The sequence below is a fragment of the Trichosurus vulpecula genome, chromosome 1 (genome assembly GCF_011100635.1).
Source record: "Trichosurus vulpecula isolate mTriVul1 chromosome 1, mTriVul1.pri, whole genome shotgun sequence".
Taxonomy (NCBI): Eukaryota; Metazoa; Chordata; class Mammalia; order Diprotodontia; family Phalangeridae; genus Trichosurus; species Trichosurus vulpecula.
This window is the reverse complement of record NC_050573.1, coordinates 37,863,493-37,878,775: the sequence shown is the minus strand read 5'-3', so window position 1 is coordinate 37,878,775 and position 15,283 is coordinate 37,863,493. Positions and strand designations below refer to the sequence as shown.

Genomic DNA, 15,283 nt, shown 5'->3' with positions numbered 1-15,283 from the left:
AACTAGTATAAGTGGTAAGAATTTTGTGTTCATTCAGTTGTAGTTCTTGGGGCAATGTAAGAATCTAAATATATTAAAACCGTCCTTTATTTATGCCATATAGACTTGAAATTCTCAAATATTTCTGATTGAGAGCCCACAGTAACATTGTTTTCAAAATCATTTGGAAATTAGTCAGTTTGTACATGCTATATATCTGATTGAGAGACTCAGTATGTCAGACAGCAAAATGCTATTTTTTTATACAGGATGTCAATACTTACAGGTTGTTTTTCCTTTATTTCTTTTCTCTCCAGTATGGTAGAAATGCTTTGGAAATTGTTATGAAATCCATTGTGAACCTAGATTCCCCAATGGTCTCACCACCTCCTGACTATCCAGGAGAATTCTTCAAAGGTAAAATTTTAGATAGAGCAAAATATAGATACAAAAATATAACTTTATTCAAGTTCAAATGAATAAAATTTCTTTAAAGTATTAGCACAGAAATTCCAGGTTAAAGGCTCTCTGATACTATGTCATTCAAATTATACCTGAATAAAAAGCGTTACCCTGCCTTAAAATGAAGAAAACTCGTTCAGATCAGACCTCAGACACTTGCCATCTGTGTGACCCTGGGCAAGTTACGTATCCCCAATTGTCTTCTCCCCAAAATAAAGAAAACTATTTAAGTGAAAATAACAAATAAATTAAAACAAATAAAAATTTTTCCCTAGTTAGTCCGTTCTCTTTGAATTCTAACTGAAACAATTTTGTTTGTACAAAAACCTTTCAAGTGTCTGTAATCAGAATTGTCCATTTGATCTTTTATGGTCATTTCTCTATCATACTTGTTCAAGAACTCTCCTTGTTATCTTGAGTCACTTTTGTTGTCAGGTAAAGTAATTTTGGCATATTGGTATGACACTTGTTGAATTTATGAATTGATTTAGATATTCATAATTTTTATTAGATTAGCACTGCCCAATCACAAGCAGCACATATCTCTTCCTCTATAGAAAGCCTGTTTTATTCTTGTATTAATATAATTCCTATATATTTAATGGTAAGTCTCTCATATTTTGTATATCGTCCATTATGAAAGGAATGTATTTTTGTATCCTTCCACTAAGTTTCTTCGGTAACATACAGAAACCTTGATTTTTGTGGGTTTATTTTGTATCTTACTGAAGTTAAGTTCAGTTAATCTTTACTTGAATTTCCAGGATTCTCTAAATCATCATCATTTGTAAAAGACAATAATCTTTTCTTCCTTGATTAACAATGCTTATTTTCTCCATTACTTTTTATTGTCTCATTGGTATAGCAGGCAATTCTAGGATTTATATCAGATAAAATAGAGTTAACAAGGTCATCTGCTTTGTCCCTTTTCTTATTGGAAAAGCCTCTAAGGTGTCAGCATTGCATTACTTGATCTTCACCCATGTATCTGTTATCTCCCTCTGATTCCTGAATTTCCATACATAAATAGTTTTTTTAATCTATAACATTGCTCTACTGTGTGTGTGTGTGTGTATGTGTGTGTTTAAAATTTCAGTCATTAGGTCTCATTCCATGAATTTTGAGTGATCTCTGTAAGGTCAAGTTTACCTCCATTTCACTGGCTTCTTGATTATTTTTCATATACAGATGTAGAAAGCATGGTTATATGAGGCCATAGATTTTCTTATTAGCTCTTTTCTTGCACATTTTTTCTCTTTTGAACCACTGGGTGTCCATTGTTAATATTCATTGTGTCCCCTCTTATATCAGGTGATGGGTAAGTATACAAAAATGGTTTTCTTTCTTCCCCTTTCTCTTCATTTTGAAACCTGCCGTTTTGACTTCTTCCTGCCCTCTGTTACGTACAGTCCATCCTGGGCCTCATATTTTAAGCTAGACATCAGTACTATAAACACTACTTGTGAAGGTCAACCCTAGTAACATTTTATATTTTCTATAAAAGAATTTTTTCTGAATTACCTCTTTTCTAAATAGGTATATTTATGATTCTGTGTGTTTTACAGAATACCTAGCAATTGTCAAATGTTAGTGCTAGTTGATCTTTGCCCAAATTATGCTTTTATTTTGACATAATTATGAAAATAAAAAAAATCAATGATGTTTTTACTCTGAAATAGTACAGTTATGAATCAAATAATTGTAACACCTCTCAGTTCATTTTACTGTTTTATTATAAGCTGCTTCTTCTAAGCAGGCATATTTGAAATTCCCTAAATAAACTTTGTTGGATGCCATTGGTAGTTTTTTTTTCCCACTTCACTGATATCCCAGTGAATAATCAAAACAAAACCAACACATTGCTCTGTCTGCAAATCTTCTCATTTTGCACAAATATCCTTTCTTCCTGAAAGGTAAGAAACCTACTTCGCTGCCAGCTCTCTGAAGTCACCACTGCTGGTCCCTGCATTGACCACAATAAGCCTTTCGGTGGCCATTACATTATCATGGTCTTCATATAAAATGAACTCCTGTCTCTGCTTACTCTGCATCACTTAGACTCAGCTTTATGAGTTTCATTGAATTTCTCGTATTGTTCTTTTCTTAGGGTACAGTAATTGCTTAGGTTCGTGCCACCCTCTTTTTCAGCCATTCTCTATTCTCTGGGTACCCACTAGACTGCCCCTCCTTAAGTACATGGGCACATTTTAATCCCCAGAGTAAATGGAGTTGTAGTCTATCCCATGATTTGCAAATGAAGAAACCCCATGGAAAGACTCCTGAACAACTGGGTATATGCCAGGCTGGAGAACCAACATTAAAACCCAAGTTTCAGGAGGAGGCCAAATAGGAGCTAATGTGATTATATTTCTCAATTAAGAATCTTAGTATTTTTGCTCAAACATATCAGATTATAACTTCAGAAGTGTAAAGCTTTGACCAAACAAGTAGGTGGAGAATAGAAGATTATGTTGAGAAAATATCAATGACAGTTTTAAAACACAGATGTTAAGTGTAGGTTTCTTCGGATGATTTTTTTGTTAAACTTTTGTTAATCATTTAAATTTTCTCCATTCTTTCTTCTCCCACAGAGCCATCTTTTATTCTCATGTAGCAAAAAATATTTTTAAATAAAAAAGTCCCAAAAAATCAGCAAAACTGAAAAGATGTGGAATATACATGATCAGAATTTTTTAGCGTTCACTTTTTATGAATGTTCTGATAACTTTACATTATTGTAGTCACTGTGTATATTTTCTTAGCTCTGCATCATTTCATGTAGCCCTTTTCATGCTTCTCTGTATTCATTATTTCTTACAAAACAGTAATTAATATTCCATTGTATTCTTGTACCACAGTATCTTTAGCCATTCCCCAATCAGTGGTCATCTGCTTTGTTTCCAGTTCTTTACTATCACAAACAGTGAGTGCTGCAATAAAGATTTTGGCATGTAGGAATACTTGCTTTCAGTGGCTTTAATGTTTTCAAACTAAAATATTAACAGACTTAAACAGGATCCTGTGTGGATGACATTCTGTATCCTGAGTTTACCCTAGAGCTACCAGAGTACAGAAGAACAGACCTTTGTAAATTCTGTGATCATTTTTTCTCTTAGGTATCTAGCCTTTAATATCAAGTGTATTAAGCCAGCTCTTCCCCCCCCCCCCCCTCTCACCCTTTTCCCACCACCACTACCACTTTGCTCCTTGCATGAAATTGAAGCACACAATAGAGCAGTGGTAAATACGGATGACTGTGGTGGTTAGGTAATGGCTTATCAAGAAGGTCACTCAACAGATGTTTATATATTTTATTGTAGATGTCCGACAAGGATTAATAGGTGTGGGCCTTATAAATGTGGAAGACCGCTCTGGAATTTTGACTCTTGATAAAGGTATTCCTCTTGACTTTGTTTATATTTAACTCGTAAATTAGAATTCAGTATTTTAAGTTAATGAATATCTCTGGGAATGAAAAATGTGCATTTGGCAAATGCTGTGGGAGAATCCAAAAACAAACTCTTCTCTTTGTATTCTCTATACACTTAGGGGTGTTCTCATATCCCTAGTTAAAATGTAAGTTTTCTGGTGAATGGGGATTATTTCATTCATTGTTTTTCTATGGGCTGTGAACAAAGGTTGGCATGCTCCATATATTGGAGCATAAGAAGACAGTGCATGTGTATATATGAAGTAGTAGCAGGAAAAAATGCTGAAGTGTGAAATTGTATGGTCCTTTTCATTTGGGCAATTTCAGATGAGAAAAAGATCGTGGAAGTCAGGAAACTATATATGAGAACGGAGCAAGGCTTGGGATGGTCATTGAAAGAAGATGATTAAATGTATATTTTTGTTCCTTATCACTTCAATTAATCGGGGATTTATTGTGACTTCCCTTTCAGATTACAATAACATAGGAAAATTCCTAAATCGTATTTTGGGTATGGAAGTCCACCAGCAGAATGCCTTGTTTCAGTATTTTTCAGACACACTTAATGCAGTCATACAAAATGCCAAAAAGAATGGTAGATATGATATGGGTATTTTAGGTAAGTAGTAAATTCAGAATGAAGTAATTAAATATAGTCATTTATTATTAATCTTTTCTTACATTAATTTTGTGATTCTTTAAAGATCTTGGTTCTGGGGATGAGAAGGTGAGGAAAACAGATGCTAAGAAATTTCTAACACCAGGATATTCAACCTCAGGCCACGTCGAACTGTATACAGTAAGTTTAATATACATGTTCATGTTAAGGTCAAATATGATACTTAGATGAATATCCATTGAAGATTCCATTTATTTTAAATTTATTTAAAACATTAAGTCAGGTATCTCACAGTGATACCTTCATTAGTTTTTACCTTGTTTCTCTTACAGATCAGTGTAGAGAGAGGAATGTCTTGGGAAGAAGCAACTAAGATTTGGGCCGAACAGACAGGACCAGATGATGGCTTTTATTTATCGTTGCAAGTAGGAACCTCTAATAAATGTGAACGACTTTGAGATTTGAGATGGGACCAATTTATTTTCCAGCAATGTAGTTTTTATTGGTTTCTTTAATGTTTTTTAAAACACATTGTACGATACTTTTATGAAACTTCTAACTCCTTTATTTAGCTAACATTCTGTGACAAGGCAAAATATTTATTAAGTGATGACTGTGTAAGCACTTTACTGAGTGAGTACTAGGGATACAAACAAGACGAGAGTCTCTACCCTCAAGGAACTTCCAATCTAATGGGGAAGATAGTACACAAAAAGGAGCTGGAAGGGCCTGGGGGGTGGGGTTAGGACCCAGTGCCTGGGTTTGAGTGTCAAAGTCTAGAAGCTAAGAAGCTCTGCTGTGGGGTGAAGAGGGGGGGAGGCAGAGGGTTTTGGCAGCCCTGGGCTCCTCTAGAGAGAGTCTGTGTCATCCATGGGAAAAGAGATCAGTAGAGCAGAAGGATGTCAGATAAGAGGCCCAGAAGAGAAGGTCACTGTACTCTTAACCACATCAGAATCATCAGATGGAAAACAAGATCCCATCATTTTGTAGATGCCTCTGTTTTCTCTTCATCTTGAAAGTAACTTATAAAAAAGATTTTATTCTGTAGAAGCTGAAGAGGTATAAAAATGATGACAGTGACAGGGCTGGAAGCTGATTGGTTGGAGCTTCACCTCTAAAAGAACAGAGGGGGGGGGGCCATTGCCCCTAGGCTAAGAAGGGAGCTTATTATTCTAGGGCTGGTTAATTACACCTGTGAGGAAACCTCCCCCTCCTCTTCCCCTCCCCCCCACCCCCCCCCCAGGGCAGAGATGAGGGCCTGAGGAAGGATCCAGTCTTGACCCTTTCCAGAAATGATGATGAAAGGGAGTCAAGTTGATACTTTTAATTTTGCGTATAACTCTTTATCTAGTCAGTCAGAAAGAATTTATGTAAGAGTTTATGTGACAAGCACTGTGCTAAGTACAGGAAATACAAAAAAGGACAAAAACAGTCCCTGCTTTCAAGAGGCTCCCATCTCAGGTTCTCAGCTAACATGTAAAGAGTAGAACATTTTATGTATATACTCTGTATAGTGTTCTTGTGTTCTCAAAAGCTATGGTCTTTGCTCCAAGCTAAGACCTGAACAGACTGAGGTTAGATATCGTGAACTTGTTGACACCAGGAGCCTGGCTACCTGGTGATGAAACTTCGGGACCGTGGCAACCCCTGAAACAAATATAAGAAATTGACCTTAGTCTGTGCCCACTTACTTTTGTAGTCACAGTTGCAGGATAGGGACAGTGAATGTTCATAATCCATTTTTAGGCTACAAGAATTTCATTGGGCTTTTGATCCTCTTTGTCCGTTGACTAGCCTGGTGGCCATAATGCTAGAGGAGCTAAATCCTATTAACCTTGTAATTCTTGAAAGAAGTGAAACCAGAAGAATGAGGGAAGTTGTAGTTTGGTGGAAGGTGATTCACAGGTTTCCCTTGGAGAAGTAAAGAAAGGAGTTGGTTTTATCGTATGTCCAAAAGCTTCCAGAAATATTATCAAATGGACCGTTAGGTCACCCCTTCATGCTATGCTAATGATGAGTATTTGCAGAAAGATCACCAAGAGGATCATTGTTGCATATGTCCCAGCGACTCTTGTGAAGAACACAGTGTGAGGATGTTTTGTGACTATAGTCTGCTACTTGTTGCCTGGAATATACATAAGCACAGTCAATACCTTAGTATTAACTGCTTCCTGTTCTAGATTAATGACAGTAACAGTCCTGATCCTAGAAAAGAAAGCAGATGGAGCACCACTCCCTTTTAGTGGAGAGGAGGCCCAGGTCCAGTGTGCAATCCAGCACAGTTGGGTTTGGACTAACTTATCTACTCAGGGTGTTGGAGCATCTGGGTAGTTGGGGGTGATTACAGTATAAGAAACTAAAGGCACAAGTAACATTTCTTTTGAAAGTTATGTGCAGATGCACATGTTTTATATCAATGAAGTTTAAATACAGTGGCTCTTCAGATTTGGCTGCACATGCTTAAGCTGCCTTCAAGGATCAATGATAGTAGACCCAAGTAATTGTGTTATCTCATTAAAATATTTTATTAGAATGATATCTCTTGACTTTTTTATAGATAAGAAATAATAAGAAAACTTCCATCTTGGTGAAAGAAGTGAATCCCAAAAAGAAGCTTTTCTTAGTTTATAGACCAAATACTGGGAAACAGCTTAAATTAGAGACTTTGGCTGATCTGAAAAAGAAGTATAAGAAGGTACTTTTCTTATGTGTATGTCCATGTGTTTATAGACTTTGTAAACTTTCCTATGTAATTTATTTTTTAAATGGCAATTCTGATTTTATTAAAAATGCAAAAGATGATTATCACAAAATGATTGAGATTTTAGAGTTATAGACAACCCAATCCCTCCAAGAATGTTCATTTTTGGGTGGGAGAGAAAAAGGCACAAATACATGGGGAAATTAGGAAAGGCTTCATGTAGAAGGTGTTTGAGCTGTTTTAAAGGAAAATAGAGTATGGTACTATTACCTCATAACTAGGATTTTGCCTTATTTTTACAGGTCACTTCTGATGATGCCCTGGCTCACTGGCTAGATCAGTATAATTCATCTGCAGATACGTGTACTCATGCATATTGGTTAGTATTTATTTGATTTGCAGAATATTTGACCATGTAATGAAAATTTAGTAATGTGGCTGCGTTTATTTTTTTTTTAAAACAAATACTGGTGTCTTTGTTTTGTTAAATAGTTTAAAGTATTAAATATTGATTTTTACAAAGGCAGACTTTTACTTTTTTCTGTTTGTACATTCTCTGTGGTCCTCATGGATTTTTGTACCCAGTGCTCAAATTTCAGCTTATTCTGTTCATGGGGAGTAAACGTATCATCCTATTTTCCAAATTTCCTTTTTGTTTAGATCACTCTTAGGATTTAAACCAAAACTTCTCAGATACAACCCTCCCAGATCTGAATTTTATTATTTAGTGCTTGAGTAAGCAAATTGAATTACAATAGGAATAAAGCACCAGAAGTTCCTAAACTACTATATATTAGATTATATTCTGCTAGATGAGTTGCGTTTTCTAACGTAGGTGAGGAACTACTAGTTCCTCCTAGTAACTCCTTGGCTACTATGTATGATTTGGAATGAATATTCAGTGGCTTCTAATATTCCAATTGTCTTAGCATACCTTTTCTATCTAGGCATCTTGTATGCCCTAAGATTACTTGCTCACTTGGTAGAAGGTGGCCCATTTTGTGAAAAGTGATAGAAAAAAATAGGCCTAATTTTTTTATCTACTCATTACTGGGCAGATGGGTAACATTGACTTGCAGTGAGCAGTACATTTCTTTGGGAAAATGGTACTGTGTTGGGTGTTAGGAAAAGCCTCCAGATTTTACATTTAAAGAAGCTAACCTAAAAATAGGCCTTCTGGTAATAACTTCTGCATTTGTGAATAAACTGAATGCTATATGTAGTTTGACTTCAGTGCTTTTAGCGATCTGAAACTTTGTCATTGTGAATATAAAACATCAACATTTTCTAATCTCTGGTGCCTTGGGCTAGAAGATACTGGTCTTTGAACAAGCCTAACCTCTTAATCTACTATTTGCTGTTAAAATGATATTCAGAGCCCTAGTGTTGAACTTTCTAAGAAGAATGCCCTTTCTATCCGTAAGCTTATTATGCCTTATTAGTCTTTCAATCTTAGCATCTTGATGTGATCCTCTAAAGACATATTAATGTTTTGCCATAGAAGCACTCAATTCTAAACTTGTTGCTGTTTCTGTCTTTGATAATTTGATGGAATATATGTCATCTTCCACTGGAGACTGAAATTGTCTTGTGCCTTTCTGATTTAGTCTTGTCAATAACTGATGTTTTAAATAATATATCACTGGCTTATTATAGTAATAGTTGAAATTGGGAAGCAGCATTTCCTGACAGTGTTAACATTTGGAGTAATGAATGTAAAATTGAAGTGACTAGATGACTAAAGTAGTTAACTAAAAACTTGTTAGCCCCTTTTCAAGGGACCAAGACAAACAAAATAGTGGTTATTTGCTGAGTTTGGATAGAGAATCTAAAATTACAAAGACATATTAATGAGAAAAAGATTTACTGATCCTGAGATAAAGTTATATGTATGAAGTATAAGAAAGGGAGAATGGAGCCAACTGATTGTGGGGTAAGTAGAGATTGTGAATGTGTCTTTGACATTGAAGAATCAGAACATTGTATTAATCTGTTTCCCTCTTTCTTCTTCCCCTCCCCCCAGGAGAGGCAATTGCAAAAAAGCAAGCTTGGGATTAGTTTGTGAAATAGGTCTTCGATGCCGCACCTATTATGTTTTATGTGGTTCGGTACTGAGTGTTTGGACAAAAGTTGAGGGAGTTCTAGCATCTGTCAGTGGCACAAATGTGAAGATGCAGATAGTTCGGCTACGAACAGAGGATGGGCAGCGGATTGTGGGTACGTTTTGTTTATATTGCTTAGTAACCAGTGCTAGTCTAGAAGGTATAAGACAGAACCCATTGCTTTCTGGCTTTTGTTTCTAAAGATAAATTCTATTCTCTAGAGTCAGCATGGGGTACTGGAGAGCGCACTTGCCTCTGAGTCAGAAAGGTCTCCTTTCATTTCTCAACTCTGACACATACTGATTGAGCAAAGACCCTGGGCAAGTCACCTAGCCTCTCTCTGCATCTAGTCCCCTCTCCCTGGTCTTTTTCCCCACTCCCCTGTTCACTGCTAGGAGTTGTGGAAGGAATTCCCTGTTAACAAGTTCTCACAGCAGTGTAGTTGTAGATCCAAGCCACTATAAAAAAAAAAAAGGCCCCCAAAATGTACTTTTTATTTCCAACTAGGTTTTGAAACAACGGACTTGAAATCACAAAAAGCTGAGTTCAAATCTGATCTCAGTCACTAACTTGTTTCAGTTCCAAAGTATGGCTTTTGCATGACTAGACAAACCCTAAGAATTTTTCAAAGCCAACCTCTGGTTTATTTCTAATTACAGGTTTGATCATTCCTGCAAATTGTGTCTCTCCCCTTGTAAATCTTCTGTCAACATCCGACCAGTCCCAGCAACTGGCTGTCCAGCAAAAGCAAATATGGCAGCAGCATCACCCACAGAGCATCACCAATTTGAACAACTTGTAAAGGACAGACTGCAGGTTTTGACATGGGTGTTTCTGGAAAAGCTATCCAAGCATATCATTTGCATAAAAATCAGGGACAGATTCCAAAGAATTTTTTCAGTTGCGCTCTCTCTGGTAATATTTTGGGAATGAGGAGGTACCTGGAAAAGATGGCCAAACTGAGACTCAGCGATGCTGATGGTGGTGCAAATGTCCTTCCCTACATAGGCTTTTCCTCTAGTACTTAACTTCCCATTTGCTTTGACTTTGGGCAAGCAGGGGTGTCTTTTTTTTTTTTTTAAATTCATGAGCTTTTTTTGTTTGTTTTTATTTCTTAAACTAAGACCACAATTTGTGCAAAAATGTGTGGAATTTCCCAAACTGGCTTTACCTTGATTTTGCCCTTCAGCACTCAGGGTTTACGCAGGACATCCATGCCATGGCTGGGCAAGACCTCCCAGGATGCATGTCTTTGAGTCTATAAATAGAGAAAATCTATATTGATTTTTCTTTTCAACATGTAAAACAGGTTTAGAACTAAGCATGAAATGGAAATGGTTGCACATCATGCGTTCGGGTTCTTTCCCAGTTTTTGTTCGGACAGTGCATGTCTTTGAAAGCACGCCGTGAGTAAGATCCCACCAAAGTCAGAGGGCGGAGAGGAACACAACTGTACAGACAGCTCTGCTCAATGCATTTTTATAGGGTTTATACCCAATTGTTGCTTTTCTCCCCTCTTCTCTGAGGCAGTGAGTCCACCACACGTATGCCCTTCTTTGTGATAAAATTCTTAAATTAAAAATTAGTTCATTTTAATGTATTAATAATACTCCTAATGTGCTGCAAAAAACGGCTCAAAGCCTGTTTCTCTCAAGAAGGCATTTTTCCTTAATTGGAGATGGTTATGGAAACTAAGTGCAAATTGACCTCTACCTTGCAAAACAATCCTCTTATTTTTTACTTCATTAATGTAATTTAATTTGTCACTTGTAAGATGAAACCTTACTTGATCTGTAAACTAGGCAGTGGGGAAAACACTTGAGGCTTCTGCTGTATGTGCTCTTTGTTACCCAGTAACTTGAATACTGTTTAATATGTTGTAAGACATTTGTAGAGTTTATCTGGAGCTGTTTAAAATGGTAATGTACAAATGTGAATAGTCACTTATCTATAATATGGGTAAGTTTTGTTTTGCCTATAATAGTAAATGTTTATAACAAGTGAGGGACAATGTTTGTCTATTTTTTTTTTTTTTGCTTGCACAGGTTGCACTATTGAAAACTTTCGAGATTGTATAAACCTGTCCAGAAAGCTGCAAGACACCAAAATCTTGTAGATGTCAAATAAAAGTTATTGTACTAACAAGAAGTGGACTCTTGCTTAGGCAGTCATCCCCTTTAGCAACAGTTTCACTTTGGGCATCCTACAGAAATGGGTTGCCTCAGCACTCCGTATGACTTTCTGTTCCATTGTAAGTAAGCTCTTCCTGCCATAAGGCAGTGATAGGTGGTAGCGCTGACCCGTGCTTTGACAAGGTCAGTTTCCACATTGTTTCTTTTAGTCTTCTGGCATTGACCTGGAGGTGGAGAATTTCTGTCTCATTATAGTTAGGTGCTTCCTGGTGGAAACTGAGTGCAGCCATCTCTTATGGTGCCTGGTGTATTTTCTTTAAGCACATACTTGGTTACCTGGACATTTCATTTGAGTTTGCTTAACATGCCTCCTAATGGTATTAAATTGAGAAGAAGAATCTGCCCTCTCTTTTTTTGCTCACTTATCTGATAGAAGGAGTCTTTGCACTCAAGTGTTCTTCTCTTAGAGCACAAGGAACGTGCTTCTGCCTCCAGTTAGCAGAGAGAAAGATCACCCCACAGGGTGTGAGTACAGCGCCAAAGGGTGATTGGAGATAGAGATTCTGAAATAAACAGCCCCTTCCTGTGGAAAGACGTGAGAAAATAGGTCTCTGCTGGCTTCTGGCCAAATTCCCCAACTTGCTTGCTCTGTGATGGTGGTTTGTAAGTAGATGGTGCTTTCTTCTAAAGCAGCACTAGAAGTCCTTCAGTCTGCAGTTAAATGACTCTATTATTGATGTCTTTAAGTTTGATCTTGGAGTACTTAGTTGCTGAAAGGGGACGTGATTTGTGATAGTGTTTTGATTTCTCTGTAAAATGGGGCATATGTATATACATATACATGTATGTGTGTATATGTATTTATAGTGTCTTTATGTGTGTATACACACACATATTTTAAATGACCAAAATTGTTCCTGAAAATGTCACAGTAGTAGGTAAAAGATAGCCTGACAATTAGTGAGTGATGCTGGAGGTTCTGTATGGGAACCCTTCTCAGTGTGGAAGCATGCAAGACAGAAAACCTTGATTTGGGCACCTGATAACCTTTCTGTTATACTGTAATGATAACCTATTCAGGGAGGTCAACCTCTAAGAGGTGAGGAGGTAGGATCCTAGAGTTAAAAAAGCCCCCTTGGTAAGAAGATTTGATTTCCAAACTCATGAAGTTAATCTGTTTGAGGCCTTAGCCAAAAAAGCTCAGCCTAAGATCAGTCATTTTAGTCTCACATTTTTTAACTAAAGACTTGATGTTTAATCTCATTGGCCTTTTTACCAGCATAATACTGAGTTTTGAAGTGTTTGTGGGGTTTTTTTAAAAGAAAGAAAAAAGAATTATGGTTCAGGATATGTTGGAAAGTCATTTTTGACTTCCAGACTATAGTCCTGCGCAAAAATAATTTTTAGAGGCTTCTTTGTAATTTAGTAGTTAGAATATCAAAATATGCCAACCATTGATTCATATTTAAAAGGATATTAGGAAAATATCTCTAACAAAAACACAGCTTCATTTTCCCCTTTACAACCTTAGCCATCATAAATTGTTTAATTTTCCAAATAATTTCTAGTTATCCAACTCCAGGGATAAGCTCTCAAAACTCAACATTACTTCCCAGCTACTGTTAGAGGCTAGTAACTTCAGGACAAATGAAGGCCACTGCCTTTAAACTGTACAGTAGGGGGTGATTGGAAAGCAGTTGCCAGTAGACAGAAACAGGCTTCCCACCCCAACCATCCTCTGGTCCGGTCCAGAACAGACAGAGCACATATCACTGCTCGGGGCAGTGAGAGGACAAGTGTTCTCTAGCCTTGATTGTTACTTTGGTCTTTGGGCAGGCAGGCTGGGGAGCTGCCACCCTAGTATGAGGCAGAGCCCATTCTTATAGAGGCGAACAGTCCAGGCAAAGAGCCTGGGAGGGAGACAGCCCAGAAACCCTAGGGCCTCACAGATAAACCCCTTGTTTCTGCTTCTCTTCTGTCTTGCTAGGAAGATAGAGATCGTATAAATATGAGCAAAAAGTGGGGGATTCTGTGAATTAAGGGATTGTGCGTTCCCACGGTAGAAAAGCAATTGCTGTTATGCTACTGGAGTGTTAAATATCTGTCTTGATCCTCTCCCCTATGGTCACCTGAGACCCTCAAGGCCAACTGCTATAATAGCTAAAACTTGAAAAAGCTACCAGTCCTCTGGTCAGAATACAGTGTTTTTTAAGGGCACATAAATGAAGGAAACTTGTATCTATAAACATGCAGCTCAAGTTAGCGATGCCTTTCCTGAGTACCCACCCTTCAGTCCTACCCTCTACTAGATGTGTACAGAACTCTGTATATAGACATGTTGAAAGTTACTGAGTTGAGGAATGTAAATATTTTTTGTAAATGGAGACTTTTTTCCCTTCTAGTTTTGATTTCCCTCTTTCCTTTCCCCTTTCGTCCTATTTATTCACTTGCTGTACTACCGGGCATGGGAGTTTTTTTTAATCTAGAAAAATGTGAGATAGTCTTAGCTGAACTCCATATACTTTAAGATTTCTGTTCTGCATCCTTACTATAGAACTTCAGCTGTTTTCGTGTCTTAATATTTTTAAACATGCCTGTTTTGCATTTTTTGTTTCAAAATTTATACTGTGCAATGCATTGGGGGTGGGGGGGGTGGACTCGTGCAATTTCTGAAACCGTCATCGTATGACTATTTATGCTCCTTTATGTTGATCTTTTGACGCCATTATGAGCTTTGATTCACTCTGTCACAGACTTCATTTTAAGCTCCTCTACCTTCTTTGGTGCATTTTGGAGTGTTCAGATTTCACTCCTAAGCAAATTAGGCTTATTCCTCCAGCCCTTCCACTTCAGCCTCTTGATTCAGTTTTTATATCCCCAGTATGCAGCAATTGAAGGAAAAGGTTGCTGATTCTAAAACCACGCATGGTCCTTTTGTCATCACCATCCTCTTCTATTTCTTTAGGAAATCTCCAGAATCGACACTTTAAACCCTGTGAGTAGTGGGCAGAAATTTGTGGTCACCTTTCATCTGCTTGTGTATGTAGGCATATGTGTTAATTTTTAAAGAATTGAGCTGACAATAAAGTTTGAGTTTTTTGAGAGGCCAAGGGTCATGGCCTATTGTATGTAGTAGCATATTATTGTGCTGTACAGCTGTATATACTAGAGACAAGCCTTAAATTCATGATTTTAAGTGGATTGGTGTAATGAATGGAGTAGTAAGCCATTTGAGGCTGTGTTAGGCATTTCACCTAATGGACCTAGGAACAAATTTATAACTTTATTTAGAACGGAAATGGAGGCATTTGGCATCACCAACCAAAAAAAAAATCTGAAATTGGGTGTTTGTTTTTTGACATTTTGGAATCCTTAAGAGTTTGTCCACACACACACACACACACACACACACACACACACACACACACACACACGAGAGAGAGAGAGAGAGAGAGGAGAGAGAGAGAGAGAGAGAGGAGAGGAGGAGAGAGAGGGAGAGAGAGAGAGAAAAGCAATGCAATGTATTGTTTGGTCTTCCATAGCAAAGTCTCCCGCTGAACAGAGGTTTCAGGCAGTGTGGAATAGGAAACCCTCTTGGTGTAACTGCTAACCTAGATCTTGTGCTGGGGTAATTGGGAGGAGATCAAAAGAAATCACCACCTTGGAAGCGAAACAAGCGTAGTTACCTACACAACATTTTTTCCTGGAAAGAAAATAAGTTTAGCCATTGTTGATGTGTAGCTAGCAAGGGCTTTCATTCATGGCTGGATTTGAAGTACAGCTTGGAATCACAGGTAGCTTTTCTAAATATTGCAAGTACTTCCTGATTTTTGTGGTATTTAGGAAAGCTACCTGTTT

The 15,283-nt window shown here is 37.4% G+C and overlaps 1 protein-coding gene across 4 annotated transcripts in view; it reads left to right on the top strand.

Annotated features, from left to right (window-relative positions):
• Window positions 1–11,438, top strand: part of SBNO1 (strawberry notch homolog 1) — a 70,637-nt gene extending 59,199 nt beyond the window's left edge. For all 4 annotated transcript variants that reach the window (XM_036742297.1, XM_036742296.1, XM_036742295.1 and 1 more), the window contains 9 exons: window positions 297–396; window positions 3,762–3,836; window positions 4,344–4,490; window positions 4,576–4,670; window positions 4,823–4,915; window positions 7,048–7,185; window positions 7,494–7,570; window positions 9,215–9,408; window positions 9,953–11,438. In XM_036742297.1, coding sequence (XP_036598192.1) covers window positions 297–396; window positions 3,762–3,836; window positions 4,344–4,490; window positions 4,576–4,670; window positions 4,823–4,915; window positions 7,048–7,185; window positions 7,494–7,570; window positions 9,215–9,408; window positions 9,953–10,095 — 1,062 coding nt within the window. In that variant the 3' untranslated portion in view covers window positions 10,096–11,438. The remainder of the gene's footprint in view (window positions 1–296; window positions 397–3,761; window positions 3,837–4,343; window positions 4,491–4,575; window positions 4,671–4,822; window positions 4,916–7,047; window positions 7,186–7,493; window positions 7,571–9,214; window positions 9,409–9,952) is intronic.
• Window positions 11,439–15,283: the final 3,845 nt, after the last annotated feature.